The sequence below is a fragment of the Hemicordylus capensis genome, chromosome 1, assembly GCF_027244095.1.
Source record: "Hemicordylus capensis ecotype Gifberg chromosome 1, rHemCap1.1.pri, whole genome shotgun sequence".
Classification (NCBI taxonomy): Eukaryota; Metazoa; Chordata; class Lepidosauria; order Squamata; family Cordylidae; genus Hemicordylus; species Hemicordylus capensis.
Window position 1 is genome coordinate 351,670,770 of NC_069657.1, and position 24,879 is coordinate 351,695,648.

At 41.1% G+C, this 24,879-nt stretch overlaps 1 protein-coding gene across 2 annotated transcripts in view; it reads right to left on the bottom strand.

The window, feature by feature from the left end:
- Positions 1-753: 753 nt before the first annotated feature.
- MAP3K5 (mitogen-activated protein kinase kinase kinase 5) overlaps positions 754-24,879 on the bottom strand; it is a 157,165-nt gene continuing 133,039 nt past the window's right edge. For both annotated transcript variants that reach the window (XM_053288751.1, XM_053288742.1), the window contains exons 24-30: positions 20,636-20,821; positions 18,720-18,825; positions 13,848-14,091; positions 11,478-11,590; positions 10,173-10,285; positions 3,601-3,677; positions 754-1,690 (exon numbers count right to left, since the gene is read on the bottom strand). In XM_053288751.1, the coding sequence (XP_053144726.1) occupies positions 1,630-1,690; positions 3,601-3,677; positions 10,173-10,285; positions 11,478-11,590; positions 13,848-14,091; positions 18,720-18,825; positions 20,636-20,821 (900 nt within the window). In that variant the 3' untranslated portion in view covers positions 754-1,629. The remainder of the gene's footprint in view (positions 1,691-3,600; positions 3,678-10,172; positions 10,286-11,477; positions 11,591-13,847; positions 14,092-18,719; positions 18,826-20,635; positions 20,822-24,879) is intronic.

The following is a 24,879-nucleotide window of genomic DNA, read 5'->3' on the forward strand; positions in this document are numbered from 1 at the left end:
CTGACATCTACTTTGTCTCCATTCCACTAAGCTCAAGGGACACCCTCCCAAGTAAATAGGATTTGAGCCAGAGATTCTGTTTGTACCCCATGTTACTACTTTTCTAAAATGTTCAGTGATTAGTGGGAAATCCACAGTTCCTGAGGATGCTGGTAACAAGTAGTCACCTATAGTATTTTCAGTACATTGATAAAGTGTTAAAGCCCTACTAATTCATAGGAACATAGGAAACTGCCATATACTGAGTCAGACCATTGGTCTATCTAGCTCAGTATTGTCTTCACAGACTCGCAGCGGCTTCTCCAAGGTTGTAGGCAGGAATCTCTCTTAGCCCTATCTTGGAGAAGCCAGGGAGGGAACTTGAAACCTTCTGCTCTTCCCAGAGCGGCTTCATCCCCTGAGGGGAATACCTTGCAGTGCTCACACATCAAGTCTCCCATTCATATGCAACCAGGGCAGACCCTGCTTAGCTATGGCGACAAGTCATGCTTGCTACCACAAGACCAGCTCTCCTCTCCAATTCATATTTTCCAAGTCCTCAAAAAATAATAAGAAGTCTGTTTGCTTTTTATTTAGAGATTACGAACATGTACAATATTTAGGCAATCCAGTCAGCCACTCTGCCTTTGTGAAGTACCTATATAGATGCTTCAACAGCAAGACCCTTTAGTATTTTTTCTCTGTTCACTCATGTGCAGATCTTTTGTCATAACTCATATCTTTTAATAACTTAAAAACCATTAAGTCAAGAAATGTGTCGAACTGTGCATTATTCTTTATTTCTTAAATGTATCTCACAATGGATAGCTTTAGAACAAGCTAACACTGTACTATATGTAGTTCAGGCATATGTAACTGGTACAGTTCAATAGTACATAAACAACACTAAAAACAAATGCACCATAGACTAGAATTTAAGTTACTAAGAATAAAAACAATATGAGTATTTAGAGAGGACTGTAAGAACTAAGTGTAATGATCAGCGTAGTAGAAGAAAAAGCTACCAAATAAACTATACATGGTCATTTCAGTAATGAATTCCACCCCAGATTATGAAAAAACATAAAGATCTTGAGCAACACACTTGGCCCTTCTCTCCTCTCTCTTTATTCCTCCCCCTATCCTTTCATATATCCAACCCCAAGAAAGCTCCAAGCTGCATGCAAAACCACCCTGAGATGGAACTAAAAGCCTCCCTTTCACCTTTTCACACTAAGACAGACAGGTTGGGCCCCCAAAATCACCCAGCCCTCTCACAGGCTCTGGAATACATATAAACCTGAAAAGTAAATGTTCACATTTTGGTTTTGTTTCAGTAATTTATAATCACATGAAATCTTTACAATTGGCCCATGTAATATCAGCACTGGGTTTTGTTAAATGTAATAGCTGTTTAAACTTTTTAGAAAAGAGAAGATTCTATGTACAAAAATACTTAAGCGAAAATAATATTTAATGTTGCAGACTCCTTAGGAACATTGGGAGTAGATGCAGCCAGAAAGCTGCAGTGTCCTTAACAATGGTAAACAAATACTGGATTAAAGTGCAAAAGCATCTCTTTGACATAACTCCTGCTACATGGTGCAGGAAAACTCCAGACAGTTCTCTGTGAATTCCTTTACTCAGGAGTCAGGTGTGCTTCTCTCGAAAGTCAGTGATGGCCTTCCATAGTGTGCATAAAATCCCACCTCTGTAAAAGAAAGTCACAGCAGTTTGTTTTTACTTACAGCAAATCAGGTTTCACTTTCAAAAGCCTTCATTCAGATATCCTGTGGGTTCAGGACCTTCTCAAGTAGCAACAAAGCACTGTTCTTTTTAGGTCTTACCAATTACTGTTCAACTCTGCAATCTCAATCATTGCCATTTTCTCAAGTGATACTAAAAAATATTTTTAGTTTGGAATGAGTTACACTTTTGAATAGCTTTAAAATATATCTTCTATCTTGCTCTAACATAGGGCTCCCAGCTGTCTCCATTCAGATCAGGTCCAGCTTAGCTTCATCAGTGCTGCATCATCAGATATTCCTATTCATTGGTCCTACTTCTAAATGTTTTTGATATAAGATAGTAAGTTGAAGAGCATCATTTTAAAATCTAATGTATATGCTTATCTAATATACATTAGATAATGTTTATCTAATGTATATGCTAGCCTATCTAATGTATATGCTAGCCAATGTAGGTTTTACATTCAAACTACAGACGTAGAATATGCAAAATGTAATGTAAACATTATTGCAAAAATACTCAAAACTAATGCAAGAGAACCTTGGTATCTGTGGCGGTTCTGGTCTCTGCTACAACTGAAGATAACGGAATTGTGGATACAGAGGCATTGAACCAATGAGTCTCAGGGTTAGTTTCCTGGAGGGGTGGAACCTGCGGAAAATGGCAAAAAGGGCCCTAAAAACTGGAGGAGTGCCCTACTGTGCTCCGCGGGTTTCCAGGTGTCCAGCAATGCCCCCGCTCCTAAAGTCCCAAATCCAGTTTCCCCCCCAAGAAAAATCATGAGTTATTAATATTACTATATTATCATCATCATCACCATCATAAAAATGGCTCCTGTGTTAAAAAAGGCGGCGGGAAACGAGCTTGGAGGTCATTCCTGGGCTTCCTGAACCCATGGATACACAGAACTAACCCCCTTTAAATCAGTTTCTCCTCGCACATGCCAAGGTCAGGTGTCAATTACCCGACTATGGATACATGAAACTGCAGATGTTGGATCAGCAAATGGTGAGGTTCTCCTGTATACTAATGCAGATCTCTCTGCATTAGCCATTGCACGAGACTGGCGGGTGGACAAGGAGAAAGGAAAAAGGAAAATAAGTCAGAAGCTTCACCTATTTTTAATTTAAAGAGCAGGAGGGGTAAAGGGAATTAAGCAATTACAAAAGACTATTGCTGCTAACTGCTATCATTATGCAATAAAAGAGCAAAACTAAGGATGATGTGGGCTGCACTGATGCATGCAACGTAAATGTATCCCTCAGACTAAAAATAGACTGCTAGGTATATCAACATAGCAAAAGGTAAGTATCACAAATAATGTGATACTTTAATTATCCTTATTTTTGCATACAGTATATTCAAGATCTCCTCCCCGCCCCCTGCATCCATTCTTTATAGTGCGTCTGGAATTTTTTACAGGCACAGGTATTCTACTTCTTTTGCAGCCAATAATAAATGTATTCAGATTCCAAAGATGGGATCAAACCTATTGTAATCGGACCTGCCACATATCTAACATGGTTTCCAAACTTTGTATACAAGGTGAGAAAATATAAGATTGTAAAACTAGCTCATGTAAAGTATATGCCTCTCCTATAATATATAACCCATTAACCATATATTCAGTAATGCACTACTAGTTTTGTTTTAGCAATGATAATTCAAAGTAGAAATTCATTTTTAAACCCATAATTTGTATCAACATCCAATAAATGATTTAGTACAAGTGTGTAATAAATATTTTAAGGATGATGACATCAGAATATTATTTATTTGCAACGACAATCTGGCAGTAACTACTTCATATATTAATAAGAAAGAAAATATTTACTACTAGGTGTTTAAAATAACAAAACAAAATGTAATTACCTGAGTCTAAGGCATTTTAGATCATCTCTTGTAACGTAGCAGAGGATGTCCATTAGTGTGTAATCTTCTGCTAAAAACTAAAACAAGAAGCCTACAATGAAAGTTATGCTACTGGTTAGCCATTTCCCCCCAAAGATAGATATTGAGGAGGGAGAAGGTAAATAGCCTAAATAGGAGGTAAATAGGTATTTTCTCCATCAGAAGAATCCCTAAGGTTCCTGCCTAATCCAGTGGTGGCTGGTGGTTCCTGGGAGGTGTGTGTGTGTGTGTGCTAAGCAGGGCAAGTGATGGGTGGAGTCAATGGTAATGAGGGGTGGAGCCAGGACTACGTAGGTGCCTTAGCAATAACTGGTGGAGTATAGGTTTGTAGCTAACAAGTGGGATCAAAATACAAACACATACACAAGCAAGCAAGTCTCAGTTGCTCATCAGCAGAAATACAGAGGAATATGGAAAACATCAGTTGCTTTATAGTGCTTAACAGGACTACAGTAGTGTAGATTTTTACCTAACACAGCAGGATCAAACACATGCACACACAGAGAGGAAAATAACTGTACAAGCCACAAACGGCTGCGTCTGTGCAAAGTAAATTCATTCTGAAGTCACCAGGGCAGCTGTCTATCTGTCTGATTATTTAAAAAAATGAATACTACTCCTAATAAACAAAAAGAACGAACTCTGAGCCAGGTGGTTAGTGTGCTGGACTAGACTGGGATAATCCAAGTTCAAATCCCCATTTAGCCATGAAACTCACTGGGTGACTCTGGGACAGTAACTTGTCTCTCAGCATAACCTGCCTCATAGGGCTGTTAGGAGGATAAATGCAGCCATGTGCACCACTCTGGGCTTCTTGGAGGAAGCACAAGCTATAAAAAATAAATAAATCTATATAAGCCACTGGTAAAGCAGAGATCAGCTACAAAAGTGGAGAACAAACACATTCTGAACTACAAGGGCAGCTCTGCCTGCCTATTTAAAAAATGCATAGATTGATTAAAACCTTTAACCTTGTGTAACTTAGAGGACACCATGGGAAGCAAAGATGCACAGGTATACCCTCTCCCTATATCTCCCATAGGGATACCCTTCTCCATGCCTGCTGAACAGCTGGGTGCCACTCTCTGCCCACCATGTAGCCCAGGTGTCCCATCCTAGCAAGCAACAACTGGTTTTCATAGAGATAATTTCCTTAATACTCACCCAATGAACCATAAATTGCCAGTGGACATATTAATGTTACACATACTGGTCAATCACAATCCAAAGAAAAACCTGGTTAGCTCTCTGCATAGCAAATGGATTTTAAAAATTAATTTCCTTCTAATAGAATCAATTTCCTTTCTACATACTTCAAACCCACACGGAAAGTCACTTCTGCAATTATTTGAAAAGCAGTTTGGAATCAGAAATCAATGAATATGCCCTAAAAGAACTTTCTGGCTTCTTATGGCAGATTAAGAAGCCAGATAATAAGTCCAGTCTTACAGTTTGCTATTCCTTCCAATGTTTTATGGCATGTCATTTTGGGAATGGGCCATAATGCTTGCATACAGATCAGATCAGACAACAAGGAGAGAAAGCAGAGGTTGCATTCCTCTCCTCCAAACAAACACAAAGAAGCCAGCAAAACGTCAGACTTACCAACAACCAGCCTGCATAGCTGCCTGCTCTCTAACTAAAATGGTGATTGGATTCTTCCAAGTAGTGTTTTATAGCTGCTTACCTCATACACCCAAGGAAATCTTATGCAGATTTAACTAAAGGTTTATTCAGCAACAACTCCATGTTTTCCTTCCCTTCCCCTCTTGACTCCTCCACCACACTCTACAAGATCCACCTTGGGACAAATGTCCTAACAAACTGCAAAAGATTACTGAACAGAATACAAGTAGCTAAAAGAAAAAGACTTTCCCACCCTCTGGGCACTCTGATGGGCCTGAGAAGTCCTGATGCCTTCTGATTGGTGCTCAGCTCAGGGCATTTTAAGCTCTGTCTACCTTCTGGAAATAAAGGCAAGCCTTGTAATTGGCTCCTGCCTCATTAATATACAAATTTGAAGAACTCTGGGTGTTCCTAATGGTGTTTACACAATTCTGGTACTGTTGACCACCCTACATACACACTGGGGCCAGGCTGCTGAGAGCCAATGTGGTGTAGTGGTTAGCGTGCTGGACTAGGACCAGGGAGACCCGAGTTCAAATCCTCATTCAGCCATTATACTTGCTGGGTGACTCTGGGCCAGTCACTTCTCTCTCAGCCTAACCTACTTCACAGGGTTGTTGTGAGGAGAAACTTAAGTATGTAGTACACCGCTCTGGGCTCCTTGGAGGAAGAGTGGGATATAAATGTAAAAATAAATAAATAAATAAATAAAATATACCCGGTATATCTAGTAAACAGGGCAATGAGGTGGCAGGAAGGTATGCTGCCGCACCGATGGGCTTTTTGGAAATCGCACGCCAGCTAAGGAAATGCGGTGGTGGGGAGGGTGGGTAAATGCATCCTCCCCTGACCTTAAAGGTGGACACTCCCCTGCTGTTGAACTTTTGAGCCGGCCAGGGTTTGAACCTGTTCGGAGGCCTGTGAAAGGGCCTCCAAACACATTTGTGCACATCCTTAGTAGTAGCCACTATCACGTTTGCTTCTTACTTCTATGTATTTTCATTATTTTCTTTTTATATCTTAGCATTTAAGGGTTAATTTAATAATCTATCTCATTAACATTTTCACATAATTTGATTACGTATTTGGTTTCTACACTTCTCATTAAAATTCATGGTTGTCTATCAGATTCTTGTGTAAGAGCCAAGTGAGGGACACAAAGTGCTCTGGATCCTCTCCAAGAGCAAGTATAGAACTCTGGGTCTTATTCTGCAAGGCAGAGCTGAGGGAAAACATAAAGAACCTCCTGAAATAGTTCCATCAAGAATGAGCCTTATGACACATTCACAATCTACACTAAACTTGAGCTGGAAGAACTACAAAGAGCAACACAAGCTCAAGATATGGAAGAAGAATTACCACCAACTGAAGCAGTTGCTCAGGCGCAGGTGGAGGAGGTGTTGGAAATCGAGGATGCCACTGTTGCTAAACTGTTTCAAAATCAAAACCAGGCAACCTCCCCTTTGCCTTCACCTCAAAAACCCGAATGCCGTTTAACAGAAAAGCAACAAGAACTAAAGCAAAAAATAACTGAGCACATGAACCAAACAACCACCAGGGTTCGACTTCCAGCTCTAAAAACAGTTGCCAAAAAACAACTCGCTCAGGCATTAAAAGATGTCAATGCTGCACTTGCAGAAATAACAACCAATAATTTGCAAGAAACAAACCAACTAATGTACAGTGCAGCAACAATAACAACACAAGAGCTCGGATATAAGATCAATGGACCTGTCAAAAAGGAAAGTAGTACATCACCTAAATGGAAGATTAGATTAGAAAATAAAATCTCCAGGCTTAGATCAGATGCTAGTAAATTGAAAGATATGAAAGACAAGAAGCTGAAGAATGAAAACACCAGACAGTATCTGATCCAAAAATACCACCTAGATTCAAGGAAAATTAGAGAAGTCCTGGAAATAATAAAGCAGCAAATAACATCAGTGTCAAAGAAGATTAGAAGATATGAAGCCAGAACTACACAACACAGGCAGAATCTCCAATTTCAGTCGAATCAGAGACGTTTCTACCAAAGCATAGAAGGAGAAACTGCAAGAAACATAGAAACACCAAATAAAGAAGAAACAGTGCAATTCTGGGGGAAATTATGGGACAATCCAATAGATTATAATAAAAAAGCAGGCTGGATGAAAGAGGTCAAAAAATGTAACCAACACATGCAAGATCTAATAATAACACCAGAATTAATAAGTGAAAGAGCAAAGAAAATTAAAAATTGGACTGTGCCAGGCGACGATGAACTGCATGGCTTTTGGCTTAAACACCTAACAAGCCTTCATAAACAACTATCAAAACAGTTCAATCACATTTTGCAGGGAGGTGATATTGAACAATGGCTAACAACAGGGAAAACACATCTCATTATGAAAGACCCAGCAAAAGGTGCAGTTCCAAGTAATTATAGACCGATAACCTGCCTGCCAACCATGTTCAAATTATTAACTGGAATAATAGCAGATGAAGTGATGCAACACTTATTAACTAACCAACAGCTTCCAGTTGAACAGAAAGGAAATTGCCCCAACACCAGAGGCACAAAAGACCAGCTGCTGATTGACAAAATGATTTTAGAAAATTGCAAGAGAAGAAAAACCAATCTAAGTGTTGCATGGATTGACTACAAGAAAGCCTTCGATTCACTGCCTCACACATGGATACTAAAATGTTTAGAAACAACTGGTGTCAGCAAAAACATTCAGATATTTATAAAAAAAGCAATGAGCATGTGGAGTACACAGTTAACAATCAATGGCGAGACACTTGGACAGGTTAGCATTAGAAGAGGCATTTTCCAAGGGGACTCACTATCCCCTCTGTTGTTTGTAATCGCCATGACCTCACTTTCACAAATACTAAGCAAAACAGGCCTCGTATACCAAACGTCTAAAACATCAAGTAAAATCAACCATCTGCTGTACATGGACGATCTGAAGTTGTATGGAAAGTCCCAGTCAGAAATCGAATCACTGCTAAACACCGTCCGTATATTCAGTAGCGATATAGCAATGGAGTTTGGACTAGACAAGTGTGCTGCATTAATAATGAACAGAGGGAAAATAAGAAAAACAGAAGGAATAGAACTGCCCAATGGAAGCAAGATCAAGGACCTGGAAGAGAAAGAACCTTACAAATACTTGGGCATTCTCCAGGCTGATAACATCACACACACTGAAGTCAAAAGAAAAATTGGAAGTGAATACATCAGGAGAGTTAGAAAAATCCTAAAGTCCAAACTCAGTGGCGGGAACACCATACAAGCCATAAACACCTGGGCTATACCTCTTATCAGATACACTGCAGGAATAATAGACTGGACCCAGGCAGAGCTAGAGACGCTAGATCATAAGACCAGGAAAATCATGACCATCAATCATGCTCTGCACCCCCGCAGTGATGTCGATAGGCTATACCTCCCTCGCAGCTCAGGTGGAAGAGGAATGCTGCAAGTCCATCAAACAGTAGAGCAGGAGAAAAGAGGCCTTGAAGAATATATCAAGGACAGTGAAGAAGATGCACTTCAAATGGTCAAGAACGCAAAACTATTCAACACCAATGAAAGAAAGCAGGCCTACAAGAAAGAACAAGTCAAGAACCGAGCAAAAAAAAGGAAAAATAAGCCCCTGCATGGTCAATATTTGCACAATATAAGTGGAAATCAGACATCACCAAGACCTGGCAATGGCTTAAGAATGGCAACTTGAAGAAAGAAACAGAGGGTTTAATACTGGCTGCATAAGAACAGGCACTAAGAACAAATGCAATAAGAGCAAAAGTCGAAAAATCCACAACAAACAGCAAGTGCCGCCTTTGTAAAGAAGCAGATGAAACCATGGACCACCTAATCAGCTGTTGTAAAAAGATCACACAGACTGACTACAAACAAAGTCATGACAAAGTAGCAGGGATGATACACTGGAACATCTGCAAAAAATACAAGCTACCTGTAGCCAAAGATTGGTGGGACCATAAAATTGAAAAAGTTGTAGAAAATAAAGATGTAAGAATATTATGGGACTTCCGTCTACAAACAGACAAACATCTGCCACACAATACACCAGATATAACTGTAGTCGAGAAGAAAGAAAAACAAATCAAAATAATTGACATAGCAATACCAGGGGATAGCAGAATAGAAGAAAAAGAAATAGAAAAAATCACCAAATACAAAGATCTACAAATTGAAATTGAAAGGCTGTGGCAGAAAAAGACCAAAATAATCCCAGTGGTAATTGGCGCCCTGGGTGCAGTTCCAAAAGACCTGGAAGAGCATCTCAACACCATAGGGGCCACAGAAATCACCATCAGCCAATTACAAAAAGCAACTTTACTGGGAACAGCCTATATTCTGCGACGATATCTATCATTACAGCAACAACTTTGACAATAAAATTCAGCCATCCCAGGTCCTTGGGAAGGACTTGATGTCTGGATAAAACAAACCAGTCAATAACACCTGTCTGATTGTGTAAATTAATAATAATAATCCAGATCTATAAATCACTTACATTGCTTAGTCCCTGGATTTCAGTAACACAAAGGCATAGGTTCAGGTTTGCTTGTGTGAGTGCTTCATGGATCACAGTAAATTGTAGGCAGGAATTTCTCTCAGCCTCCTAACTAGGCTTTTACTTGCATATGAAAAAAACCAGGAGCACACACAGCTTATGGTTGTGAGAACAAGCCTTTTACTAACTTGGTCTGGAAGAATGAACAAATCAGGAATTTCTTTTCTACCTTATTCATTATATTTCCTTCTTACTAGTAAATCTTTATCACTTCAGAACCTTGGATAAACCAGCAGTTTAATGTTCCTTGTGTCTGGCCACTGAGCTTTTGGATCTAATGAAGTCATGAACCAAACATACCTAATAAAATATCTTTCCTACCCTGTTAATGGTTTCTTCATCAGCACCATGAACTTTCAGCCAGTTAGTAAGATCAGGATCTTCAGCCCCTCTTCCAGTGGTGTTATGGTGAGAAACACACGTGCCAGGTATATCTAGAACAAATTTTTGAGACAAGTCAGTTTGTGTCTTTATGTTCATAGAACCATAAACTTGCCCAGCTTTCACCCAAACATTGACATACAAAATTTTACATGATTTGCACACACAAGGGTCAAGAGGATTATGTACTCCAGGACTGGGCTTGTGCTAAATTGTGATTTGCAGATAGGCTAAAGAGAGAGGCAGAGAAGTGCTGTAGCCCATTGTTATAATCATGAAGTTCCCGCTTTTATTACTTCTGCGAACAGATTCAGTAGAGTCTATTCAGAATAACCACTTTTGTTCATGGTCATTCTGTGCACAGAATATCGCTTGGCAGAGCAATATCACTGTACACACTGATATGAATTATTAAAATGGCAAGTGAAAACAACCGACTCTTTTCCAAGTGTTGAGTCAATTGTGTTCACTTGCCATAATAATAATTCATATCAGTGTGTACAGTAATGTACCTCTGGCCAGCAGTATTCTATGTACAGAAGGACCATGAACAAAAACGGTTTTATTTCAGCAGAGGGACGCTCTGTTAAACCTTTTCAAGTTAAACAGGTATTTTATTTCCCTTTGCTGAAATAAAACAGTATATGCTGAGACACTTCAAAGTGCTTGTTAAGGTGTTCAGGTCTGTATGAATGATCTTATAGTACACCATTCTATTTCCATCAGTGGTTGGCAAAATGTGCCTGGGTTTCAAAAGCAGCATATGAACTAAAAGGTAATAATCTTCTGTATGGGGCTCATACAGAAGCTACTTCCAGAGCAAAATTTACCTTCCCCCTCTTAGAAAAAATGAGATCTGAAATATCAGAGCTTTCAGATAAAAGGACTATGTGCATACAGCATTAGAAAGGAAATATCAATGAATCATGTTACCTGTTTAAAATGTATAATTCCTTGTTAATAAAAAGATATGTATTTGGACAACACTTGCTTTTATTGTACAGACCTGAGATGATAGGTGTGCTATAATTTTGTACTCTTGTTCCAAGGAATCTACTGGTCCTCTTGTTTTCAAAGGACCGACAAATGTTTATTGCAGTTGTAATAGTGATAATGTGATAAAGGGCCTTAACATTGAAGGTAAACTAATTAAAAGTTAAGAGGGGGTGTATGGAAAGCTGCAGCAGCCTTCTTTTGAAAACCACTTTGAGGAACCATTGCTTTTGAAGACTCTAGTGAAGGCACCTATTGGTTGAGTCCTAAGCTTCAGGTTTTTGATCTCCTGTTCTTTTTCTTCTATAGCATGATGTAACAAGGTTTGAAATTCTCTCTCCTTCTGCACTAGCTCTTCTAGCAGTCTGTTAGGGAAAACAGAGAGATGAAAGGAGAGCATTAAATTTTACTGTGTGTTTGCCAAGAGCCCACTTACATTAATAAAAACTGGAAACCATTATCAATTCCTTTTTATATTTCAATGTCTTTGCACATCTTCAACAAGAAATAAGGCTAACTAGCAAGTTTCCAAACTGTATCAAAAAGAGATTATCTGTATTTTGCAAACATAGGGATACCTACTTTTTCTCCTTTCTCCGACTGACCACAGACTGGAAGAGTTTCCCTACTTGCTGGCTGCTATGCAATGCAAGCTGTCAGGACCCACCTGGACTCCAACTTGGAGGAGAGCATCTCAAAAGAGAAAGAGCACACCCCAGCAGAGATCCCAAGTCCCAATGAAAGTCCCTTAGAGCCAACAGCCTTGGGGCAACCAGAGGTATTGCCTCTTCTGCAGTCATCCCCTCAGGGCAGTTCTGGATACCTGGAGCCTCCATAAGGCTGCTGCTCCTTCTTTGCCCCTCAGTCCCCACTAATGGAGACGACACTCTGCTAGGGCTGAGCTCCACTGCCTACCAATTGGCTTTCTAGGAAAGAGGGAGGGGCCCGCTCAGGCACCTCCTCTAGAGCAGGGCTGGCCTGAAGATCAAGGAAGAGGCAGGGCTATTGCTGGCTATAAAACACCTTCAGCTGGCCCCGGCCTTTTGCAGGTTCAGCAGCTCCCTTCATGAACTTGCATCTACTGCTGCCTAGCTAGACCTGGGTATGGACAAAAATGGGATGCACCCCGGATATCACTGCATTTTTATTTTAGAGGAAATAATAAGAGGGCAGAAAAGAGGATATAAATATCTGCTAGATACAGACCCCCATTTGCTCTTCATCTAAGCACTCCAAAGCCCCTGCTACTATGAAAATAGAACTGACAGTGAAGGAGGATGGAGTGGATTTATTTATTATTATTATTTATTTATTTGATTCCTATACCATACCATCAAGACCATAGCCTTCCTCTTCCATACTTCCTTCCCCAGTTCAGGAAGTGGTGATAAATGATGTAAATGAATTGTTATTTAAGCACAAATGGCAGAAATCTAGCAGGGATTCTTGGCAATTCATTTAATTAAAGTAATTGAAGGAGGACATTTAAAAGAAAGCCTTACACTCTTACCCTGTTCCATCAAGAGACTCTATGACTATGTACCTGGAAACCGGCTTCTGTACACATATACTATCTGGATGGGTGACTGCATGCACAACTGTGTCTTTGGTTCCCTTCTCCTATCCTGCAGCCGGGGATACATGTTTCTTAAGAACTTCTTAAGAAGGTAAAATTCTGATTTGTTTTTGCTCAAGAGGAAATGCAGAAGTCTGGATTCAGTCCCTTCACACCCCTTTCCCTTGTCAAACAGTGAGGGCATTCAAACAATCAAAAACTGTGTTCCACCTGGGTTTGGAAACTGTGTATGTTCTCAATTTTTGGTTGTGTGGAAGCAAGGCAAGAGGAAAACCTGGTTGGAAGTGATTGTGTGGATGCAAGGTAGGAGGAAAAGCTACCCAGGTTTCCCTCCTACCTTGCTTCCACACAATCTAAAATTGGGAACACACACAGCTCCCAAACCTGGGCAGAACACTGCTTTTGATTGCGCGAATTACCTCAGCAGATTTTAGCTTTTCAAATTGGGCTCTGCACGCACGCACGCATGCACGCGCGTGCACACACACACACCTAACTGCTATGTATGTGTGTTCCACAGAATCAGAGTTCTCAAAACTGCAGTTACTTTAGTACTGCAAATTATTATTTTTTTACATTTTATATCCCGCTCTTCCTCCAAGGAGCCCAGAGCGGTGTACTACATACTTAAGTTTCTCCTCACAACAACCCTGTGAAGTAGGTTAGGCTGAGAGAGAAGTGACTGGCCCAGAGTCACCCAGCTAGTATCATGGCTGAATGGGGATTTGAACTCGGGTCTCCCCGGTCCTAGTCCAGCATTCTAACCACTACACCACGCTGGCTCTCTTACTACTTATAGTAGGCCTGCTCAACTCAGGCTCCCTAGCTGTTTTTGGACTACAAGTCCCACAATCCCCAGCCACAGTGGCCCCTAGCCAGGGATTGTGGGAGTTGTAGGCCAACATCTGCAGGAGGGCTGAAGTTGAGCAGCCCTGACTTATAGTCAAATAAATTAAAATGTGTACATAAATTATGCATGTATAAATTTTTTAATGGTGCAGCTTTGAAAACATGAAAGACAAACAACCTCAGGTGTTTACAGTTACCTATTTGTTTCCAATTTGAGCCTTCCAAGTTGAACATTGAGGGATCTCTGGGCAGCTGGGGATTCATGGGACACAGTAGAACTGAGGGTGCTCACTCCTGAGGTAGCTATAGCATCATCCAGTACAGGGAAAGGACGCTGAATTGTTTGGCTGGGAGGCTGCTCTCCATGATCCTCTTCACCTTCAAGTTCATCCTGATCTGCTGCATCACTCTCAGATGCTAGACTGAAGTGTGTCCTCAGTTCTGTTACAGAGAAAAGTTACTTTAATTATCATGTCATTGGAAATAAGTATGATAGGCTCCAAAGTATGATAGGCTGCAATCTACCTAGATATAATAAGGCTTAAGGACAATGGGTTGTGCCCATTCCCCAGGATGGCACTGAGATGCAATCTCTGAGATCCTAAGGAATAACCTTGCTGATTTGACACATCAGGAACAAAGAAGAAACCAAGTTGCTAAATAGGGTACTGATACCAGAAGGAAACTGGTATAGGAATTTTGGCTCACAAAGCTTCCTAGGGATGCACCAAGACCAGACTAACTGACTTGACTATCTATTCTATTCTATTCTATTCTATTCTATTCTATTCTAATCAAAAGCTATATAAGAGTATTTTGGCTTCTAGAAGTCACCAGGGATGTGTACTTCTTAAAATACTTGATTAGACCATTAGTCCATCTAGTATAGTACTATCTATTCCATCTGGCATCCAGAATTTCCAGCAGAAGACTTCTCCAGCCCTGATCCTTTTTAACTAGAGATGCTGAGAACTGAATCTATATGGCATATGTACTGATGAACTCAGTCCTCTTGCAAGATCAACTCTTATTCTTGCTCACCTCCCTTCTCCTCTTTCCATCCAACATATTTTTTGCTTAATTTTTCTGCTCCAAGAACATCCAGGCAGATCCTGTTTAAGGTGTCCCCACCTTCACAAGCAAGGTAGATGACTACAATAAGGCCTTCTCTGCAGTCTGCAAGAGCCTTCATCTTATGGAACGGACTCCCTAAAAAGCCCTTTAAGTCAGCTCATTATCATGATTTAGGAGATTAATTAAAACCTTGCTTTATAGACAGGCTTTCAACACTTGATCTACTGCTTTTGGATTATTTCTAGGTCACTCACTACTGTTCCTGTGTATAGGCTTATGTTTGTTCTGTTGGTATGCTTATGTTGTAATTTTTGTCTGTTGAGTTTTAAAAATATTGTAAGCTATTATAACCAAGTTAATGGTGGGATATAACTTTTCAAAAAGCAAAATAAAAATTAGTCAAATATGCACACAGCTGCAACTACAGTTGGACCCCTTATCTATGGGAGTTCTGTTCCCACAGATTTGCGCAGGTAACACAACAGTGGACAATGGGGCATTGAGGCAATGGGAATTGGGGGGGTTAGGTTCCTGAAGTGGCAAAAAACACAGTGGAAATAATAAAAATAAAGTTCCCTGCCATGCTTTGCGGGTCTGCAACTGTCCCACAGTGCCCCCCACCCCAAGTCAAGAAACTGACACTTTTCAGTGATTTTTTTGGTAGAAAAAAAATGGAAACTGGTATAGGTTTGTTTTTTTTAAAAAGCTGCAAAATGACTCCTTTTCCCAAAATGGTGGCCAGAAATGACCTTGGAACAACCTGACACTGCAGATATGCAAAATTTAAGCCCCCTCCGTTTATACCAAGGTTGGGTGTCAATTGCTTGACCACAGATATGTGGATCCGCGGATGTTGGGGCTGCATATTGCGAGGGTTGCCTGTACAGTTGTTGATGACACCATCATTTATATGAAGCAGTTTGGTGAGTGTTGCTCTTTTGTGCTTTTTAACCTTGCTAAGAGGATGATAGCCATGCAATGTATAGCAACCTCTATCTAACATAAAGTACCCCAAAGCTGAACTGCAGCACCTACAAACAGAGCTACTCCTGACTCAGATTTGATTTACAACTATCAGGCAATACAGTTGTGTCTTGCAAAATGCTCATTGCAGCTGCATGTGGAATGGGAGGTTTTGGAGATCTTTCAGAAATAATCTCTAGAGCTCTTTCCTGGTCACTTAGCTAGAGCACTTTTCAAACAGCAAATGCTTTTCCTCTTTATCCCTTGCCTCAGGGCTTATCGTTTTTAATGCATCTGGCTTGAGCTACATTTTTCAAAAGTTTCATAAAACCACCTAGACTAAACTGCACAATTCATACCATTTTTCATTCTTCAGAACTGAAAAGCCTTTGCCAAAAGGAAAAACCTGCTTTTAGAAAGAGCTTAAGTAGTTGAAGGCTGATCAGCATTTGACTATTTTGTCTATTTTATCAGCTCTGAGGGAAGTGGGTTTAAAAAAAAAAGATATCTGGTCAATCGTGTCTTTACCCCTCCATATTGTAGGTCCTGGGAGGGGATTGGGAACAACCCAAAATTAAATTTGATGTTTCACTTGTAATACTAAACTGGCAAATATATAAAGAAATAAATGGTGAATGCACTTTCTGAGCTGAGCTACAATATGTTAAATGCATAGTCCATGACCCCCACCCCACCTTGGCAACTGATGTTTTAAGCTAAAAAAGAATTCACATTCAGGATTTTGCTAGGCAATTAATGTAATATGTAGTTATGTTGTGTGCTTGTAGTTACGTTATAAGTCCTTATCAAACTTATAAATAGCACACCTCTGCCCATCCTTAGATGATGGGGCCATAGAGCTCAGTAGAACATCTGCTTAGCATACAGAAGGTCTCAGGTTCAATTCCTGGCATCTCCAGGTAGGGCTAGGAAAACCTCCTATTTGAGTTTTTTCCTAGCCCTATCTGAAGCCTTGGAGAAGCCATTGCCAGTCATTGTAGACAATACTGAACTAGATGGTCTGCATTGGTATAAGGCAGTTTCCTATGTTCCTGCTTAAGACTTACATTTCAATGGATATACACTATGGATAAAAAGGGTTAGTTAGTATGTAATCTTAAGCCTCCTGCTTGTGTGCTCAATTCCCACACCTCCACTCACACAATTACAGGTGAACCCCATTATCTGCAGGGGTTCTGTTCTCCACTACAACCACGGATAATGGAACCATGAATAACAGGCATTAAGGCAATGAGAGGGGTGGGGTTTAGGTTCCTGGAGACTGAACATAATGGGCAAAAATTGCCCTACCTATTCCATTCCAAAAAAGAAAAAAGTGCCATATTGTCCTCCACAGGTCTTCAGCTGTCCAGGAACACCCTCGACCAAAGTCCCAATTCCGCCATTTCTTTTGTGAAAAGTCATGGGGAAAATGGGGTTGTAGAGGTTTTTTTTTTTTTAAACCAAGCCACTAAATGGCTCCTTTTCTGAAAATGGTGGCTGGAAATGACCCCGGAGATAATTTCCGGCTACCACTACACCATGTATATGCAAAATTAACCCTTTTTTAGCCCTCCCACCTTATATGCCAAGGTCGGGTGTCAATTACCTGACTGCGGATACACGGAACCGCGGATGTTCGGTCTGTGAATGGCAAGTTACTCTCTAGTTTAGGCAAACCATAGTTCATCATTACATTTGAACTAGCAAACTATGGTTTGCATTTGTCTTCATTCTAAACAAGTTTAGGAAATTACCAACAAACAGTTTTCATGTTCTCTCTAGACCTGGCTGAGAAATAAACTTTGAACAAGTTGATTTCCCATCCTGCTCTGGAGGAAACATGCAAACTGCTGCTGGTTCATATGCAGCTGCAAACCATGCTTTTCCTGAATGAGCAACTAACTGACTTTGAGTGTATTTAGACAGGAAGGAGGAAGAGAGGAACAAGGGAGCATGCACATTAGGAATGTACACACAGGGTTTTGTGTACATCTGGGACAGCAGTGAGCGGGCACTTTAAACAGAAGGAGGCAGGTCTTATCTGCCCCTCCGTTGCTCCTCTACCGCCACCCACTTCCCCAGTGCAGTGCTGTCCATAACAAACAGCCCCACAGTCCATTCTTACAAGCGATGCTGTGTGGGGGCTTCCTGTTTGGGACGATCCTATAGGCATCGTCACCACATTAATTTCTCTGTGCAAACTGCCCTGAGCCATTTTTGGAAGGGCATTATAGAAATTGAATAAAATAATAATAATAATAATAAATCTGTGCATGCGCAGAAGCCATCTTGAGTGCTCAGAAGTGTTGCCGAACACTCAAGATGGTGTTCGCACACTCACAGACACCATTTACATGACAATGCCTGTGGGATTCTGAGAGCAGGGAACTTCCTGTTCCCAAACAGGAAGTCTCCACACAGCGCAACCTGTAAGAATAGACAGTGGGGCTGTTTGTTATGGACAACACTGCGCTGGGGAGGCGGGTGGTGGTGGAGGAGTGACCGAGGGGCAGAGAAGACCTGCCTCCCTCCATTTAAAGCACCAGCTCCCACCCCTGCCGCAACATTTCAGCTGGAGGAACTCAAAGTGTTTTGGTGCCTCAAATTAGGGGTGCCGAAACACTTTGTAGACATCCCTAAATGCACATACAAACGATCATTCCCAGGCCTCCAAACCATGGCTTGGGAATGTTGTGTGTGATTCACAGTATGCTTCCACTAAAACTGTAATGTTTGAAAGAACTGCCTGTACTTTAAAAAAACAAACAATTGTGAATACAGTAGGGTATATTGGGTGAAAAGCAAATGGTCATGGCGCCCTGATGTATTCTCTGTAGTTTACAGAGGGGGGACGGGGGAACACAATGTACAGCTGCTTCAAACATTATTAAGCAGGGATATGCTATATGCAAGAGCACCCACTAAAATGAAAAGTGTGGAGATTTCAGTAGAACTTCCTTCCATGTTTAGTGTACTTGGGATCATAGTCTCAGAGAGCCTAACATTTAAGTTAATAAGAAGCATCTCACCTGGAACCAGAACAGTAATAGCTGTCTGCACAGCTTTGCGAATTATGCTGTCTAGGGCAAACATCCAATGTGGCTTGATATTGTGGGTTCTTAAAACTTTATTCACCTGGAAATATACACTAAATTAGAACAGTATTTTTAAATACAGCTTTGGTGAAAACATCGTAATAGGATAAGAGAGTTGAGTTTGGGTATACAGTATCTGAAAAGCAGGACTCCCCCTGCATTCTCTGAGTAATTCTGTTCATCTTCAGAGGCCAAGTGAACGGCATTGTTTGTTAATGAGAAGGGAACAAAATCTTTCTGATACTGAAGAATGTAGCACAAAGATAAATTGGGATTCACGTTTAGCATTTCTTTTCACAGACTGGGGCAACAAAATTCACCGACCTTATGGTAACCAACATTGTACTAAGGATGTGCACAAAACTGGCTGGCCTGGTTCGGTTCGAGTCCGAACCAGACCCGAACTGGACCAGTTGGGTTTTGCCCCCCCCATCAAAACCCCACAGTTTCTCCCTCCCCCACTGGCCTTCCCCATGCAAAAAATCTCCCAGTTCAGGCATTCTTTGGCCCTTTCCAGTCCTTCCCCCCTCGCAGTGGCCATTTTGGATGCCTCCGTGAGCAACGGACTTCTGCATGGCCTGGGTTCCAGCCATGCAGGGGCCCACTGTGCATGTGTGACAGCCTCCAAAATGCCCACCACAACAAGAGAAAGGGCCGAAGAACACCTGAACCAGGCATTTTTTGGCATAAGGAAGGCCGGCGGGGGAAGGAAACCTCCACAAATCCCCCTCCCATGGCCTTGAGGAAGCACCCAGAAGGGGTAAACACTTAAAAAAAATTCCCATAAAAATGACTCAAGAACCCCTACGAATGTCCAGGGGTAGGGGGAGATTCAGGGTCCAGGGTCAGACCGAACAGGGGATGGTTTGGTTTGACTCCTAACTGTCGAACCGTACCTGTTCGACGTTGAACCTGTTTGCACATCCCTACATTGTAATTCCTTATTCTGTCTTACTGTGTGAACAGCTTCAAATGACCATCTGTTGATAATCTTTTAACCAATCATCTGCCCTTTAACCCATTAAATAAATTGTTTAAATCTAAATAAATCTGTATATTTTCTAAGTGTAATATAGGTACTTTCCTGAGATACTGAAGGAAGTGTGCATGGGGGAGGAAGGGGGAGGGGGAGCTATCATTTAGAAGTGGGGGTGGTCTCCTGGCTGCACTATGGCCAGTGCGCTGCACATATGTAAGCCACTATTCATAATATGTTGTCTTGAGAATTAAATGTTTCCCATTTTGAAATTTAGCACTGTGCATTAAATACAAATTATATCCAATGTTTATTAACCTGTTTCTGCTCTAATATGTATAAGGAAAAACAAGATGTAACCAGTGGGATGTATTAACAAGGATTAAACAAAGAGTAGCAGAATTACAGGATTTACAATGTAATTCAGTAAGATGCTAATAGATGGGGTTATAAATAATTTAACCAAGTAAATTTAACCCTTGAGCTTTAACTACTGTATGTGTAGCAGTTAACCTTATGATTAGCAGGTTCCAAGAACATCCTATGAAACTTGAGAATTCACTCAGATCTGGTGCACCCAGATATACACACCCTGTTGCCCCCACCCCCGGTAGACAAATCTGGCAAAAGTTCAAATCAACAGGACAATCCAATGCATAAAGGAAATTCCAATTAGTTAAAAGGTACTAGGGCATAGGAAGTAGACACATAATTGCGGCCAAAGTTCCATTCATATCAGTTAGTTACAACTAATTGTCATTCCATTGTTTCCAAACAATCTTTGTCACAATTAACATTTGCAGGTTGCTGCAAATGTCATCCATGTATACATTATAAAAAGCAGGAAATAGTGGGAGTGGGGGAGTATACTTACTGCATCTTGAAAACCAAAGAGTACCAACTGAACCTGGCTGATGCCATGACTGTCAAAGTCTAGTTCCAGCTTCAGCTTTGAGAGTGTATTTGCAATGATTTTGCGATCAGTTGACCTTACGAATTCTCGGAGGCTGGCAACTAAAGTTGTGATGTGTTCCCATTTTAGCTTGGGCTCTTCAGTTCCCTGTTAAAATAGTGCCAGTCAGGTAATGACTTCTGTATAATCATGAGAGAATCATGGAAAGTGTGAAGCACATATTTCCCCAGACACTGCTACATTTCAATGGGGCTCTCACAAGAAATCCTATTACAAATATCACTACTGAATAATAAAAAGATGCTATACACCAGTAGTGCTCTTTGAAGCAGATGGAGAAAAATGACAATAACTCTGATGGAAGGGCAAGCCAAGGGTGAGGATGAGACTTCATATTGGTACAACATAGATGGGTAAGGAGAGGAGAGCTGGTCTTGTGGTAGCAAGCATGACTTGTCCCCATAGCTAAGCAGGGTCTGCCCTGGTTGCATATGAATGGGAGACTTGATGTGCGAGCACTGCAAGATATTCCCCTCAGGGGATGAAGCCGCTCTGGGAAGAACAGAAGGTTTCAAGTTCCCTCCCTGGCTTCTCCAAGATAGGACAAGATTTTTTTTATTGAACCAACAAACTACCAAAGCATACAGTACGTTGCCAAAGCACAATTATATACAAAGTATGTAATCTACAAAGATTTACACACAAGGATTTGGAGACCCACAGGGTTATAAAGTATATGCAGGCAGTACTGTAACTCGGGGATGGGGGATTACAAGGCACATCAGGTAATCGGGGGGGTTACATCCAACAACAAATTTCCATAATTTACGTTACGTCCAACGACAAATTTCCATAATTTGTCCCATTGCTGTTTAGAAAGAGAGATTCCCGCCTGCAACCTTGGAGAAGCTGCTGCCAGTCTGTGAAGACAATACTGAGCTAGATAGACCAATGGTCTGACTCAGTATATGGCAGTTTCCTATGTTCCTATGAGAGGGTTATGGTAGCAGATCTCACAGAAAAGGTCATGGTACAGTTGTCCAGAAAAGACTTTATAGAAGAAGTAGTTCTCTCAGAAGGAAACAGCTTGATGAACAGATTATGGGGAAGTTATTCTATCCATAAAGAGATGTAAATCACAGAGGAAGAGAAGGAACAAGTTGCTAGTAGTGGTGCTAGTTTTCCAAACTACATAGCATTTACATATACTTTGTATTTACAAATACATTACTACATAGCAGAGTCAGATACCATTATTTCATTATATTAACATTATTTCATTACAATATTTCATTTCATTATCTTTGACTTAAGAGTGTTGTCAAGATCACACTAGAAAGGAATAGTTTTAATTCTATTTTTATGCCAGCTGTGGCATTTGTAGGTGTATAGGTGCTCATAGTATATGACAAGCTACAAAACAGAGGCTGACATCCAAACTAATGCTGCACTCACCGGAAAATATTTTGTGCTAGCAATGGGAGAGAGGTGAATTTTTTTTGGTGGCAATCCCCACCCCCACCCCTTCCCTCTGCACCACCTGAAAATATGTCCCCAGATATTGCTTGAATTTGTTATTTTTGAATACGGTACATTTCCCCACTCATCTTGGGATAGTCTGGCTATGAAGTGTGGAACCCTATTACATAAGAAGTGTTGTTAGAGTAGGCAGCATTTCTAATAATACCTGCAACTTGTGACCCAGTTTTGATAAGATCAGGCTCATTCGTGGTGTGATAGTTTAGATTGTGCATCCCTGCTGCTGAGCACAGTTTATATCTATACCAGGAAGATTTGAGATTCCATTAAATTACTTCAACAAATTGAGTCACAAAACATAATTTATCTATTGAATTGCAACACTTGCAGTGTAGAAATGTTGTTAGATAGCTAGGGCCATTCTCTTCTTACACAACATGATGAATCACCCAATGACTAAGATTCCATGTTATGATTCGTTTTTTAGTTTCTTACAGTTCCTCTGATGCTCTCTTCTTCCATCTGCTAGGTGGAAACCTTATGTTGACTCCTACATACACTCTTCCTCTTTGCTTTATACTTTATTTCAATATAAAAGCACAGCATTAAGGGAGAGAGTGCATGGGAGGAGATGCAGTGGTTAAAATATCAAGACTCGGACTGAATTGCTCAATGCGGGGTCTTTTCGGGGAAGGGGAAGGGAGGCAATTGCCCCAGGCCCCGCACATGGAGGGCCCTCATCCAAAGTATGCTTCGTATTTGAAATGATCAGCTCAATCCTCAAAGTATTTGAAATGATCAGCTCAATCCTTTTCATTCAAGACAGTAAAACTAACTAGTCAAAAAATATATCAAGAGTTATTTCAGTATTTTGGGTTGCCCCACACACTCTATTTACAAGACCTTTGACTTAAATGGAAAGTGATGGTGTTGTTGTTTGATCTGCAAATGTATTCAAGATGGAGCTGCCCATTAAGTCATTTCCTTCTGCTAGCTTGTCTGACAAGCTATCAACTTTCCATCCTCTACTAGGAAAGCAAGTAAGCAAGCAATACTTACTGGCACAGCTAAAGTTCTTGATCGGCAGTATTGCCAAAAGTTTTTTCCTTTCAAAATCTAACAAAGTTGGTTTTCAAAAACTATTCAACAGTGGTAACAATCACCAAAAAACCTCCAACAACCATCTTTTGCTATGGAGTAGTAATACCAATATGCCATGAACTAACGTAAACACACTTTAGAAACACCAGTTATGGTTGGTGGCAGATACATCACCAATTAAACTTCATGTTTTGGACCTGGAATCAGTTGATTCTCCACTTAGCCAGGAATATAACTGAGTGATCTTGGGCCTATCTCACACTCTCTCAGATGAACCAAAGCTTTCTAGTATTTAGTCTCTGCATTCATTTTTTAGGGACAAGTTCCCTAGTTGTGTAAATTCTAGAAAAGGGCTCCATAATATATAAACATCTGCTAGAGACTCAGAAACCTGAGAAGAGGAAAGGACTTGCTGGGAGGCTGGGGTCTGTTCTTTTACCAGCAGAAGTTCCCCTTGCTTGAGCTGGGAAGTTTGCAGAGCTCCCTCTGGGCCTTGAGTAGCAGAGTGCCTTGAGTAGCTGAGTATCACCGTCTGCTGATCCTGTGATGGCTGCAGCCACAGTCCGATTGCCTTGACAAGTTGCACCTGTGTGTGGGCTATTCCAGTTGCCAGGCTCCAGAACCCAACGTGAAAGGTGGAATCTGGGGGGCTTTTTGGCTTAAAAAGGGACCAGGGCTAGCCAGAGGCACAGCTGCTGGCACAGGTTGCCTGCAGGTGGCTGCTGAAGCTGGCTGCTAAAGGGGGACAGCCTTTGGTGGCAGCTGAAGGCTGGAGCCAACTTATTGTTTTGCATCACTGGACAGAAGAGTCCTGCTTAGTTTTTTAGTTAGGCTTGATACAGGTATTTGCCTTGGGTTGAATAAAGATGAGGATGGGGATGGGGTGGGGGATAACCCTGGGGCAGCTATACCAGTGGTGGTGGGTAATCAACCAAAATATGGCGATGGATTCTATTGGATCCAATAACCTCCTCGGGCAGACCATTCTAATAGGTTAATTTTCTGAATCCCCTTCCCCTATAATGACCCACTCATTGCCCCTTCCAGCAGGCCTACCACCTCTTTGACTTTGGAGAGCAATGCCACCACTCACGGAACCTCACATTATTACTCTATAATGCCAGGCTGGTTCACAATAAATCTGAGATAATACATGTCTTGATCATGGATGAAGGAGCTGACTTGGTATGTATCCTAGAGATCTGGTTGGGAGAGGCTAGTGGTCTGGTTTGGTCCCAGCTTTTCCCAGAAGATTACTCCATGATGGAGCAGGTGAGAGGTTATGGGCGGGGAGGTGGGATAGCTGTAGTTAATAATACCATCTCCCTTACTAGGATACCTGTCAGGGATTTGGCCTATATTGAATGTGTGTACCTAAGTCTAGGGACCAGAGAAAAATTGGGACTTCTGCTGGTGCACCAATCACCCTACTGCCCAGTGGAGTCCATTAATGACCTGATGGACCTGGTTGCTGAGTTGGCATTGGGGTGGCCCAGGTTGCTGGTAGTGGGGGACTTCATATTGGGACTGGGTTGTTGGGAGTGGCTCAAGAGTTCATAGCGGCCATGATTACTGTGGGCCTATCCCAATTGGTCTATGGACCAACACATGATGCTGGTCACATG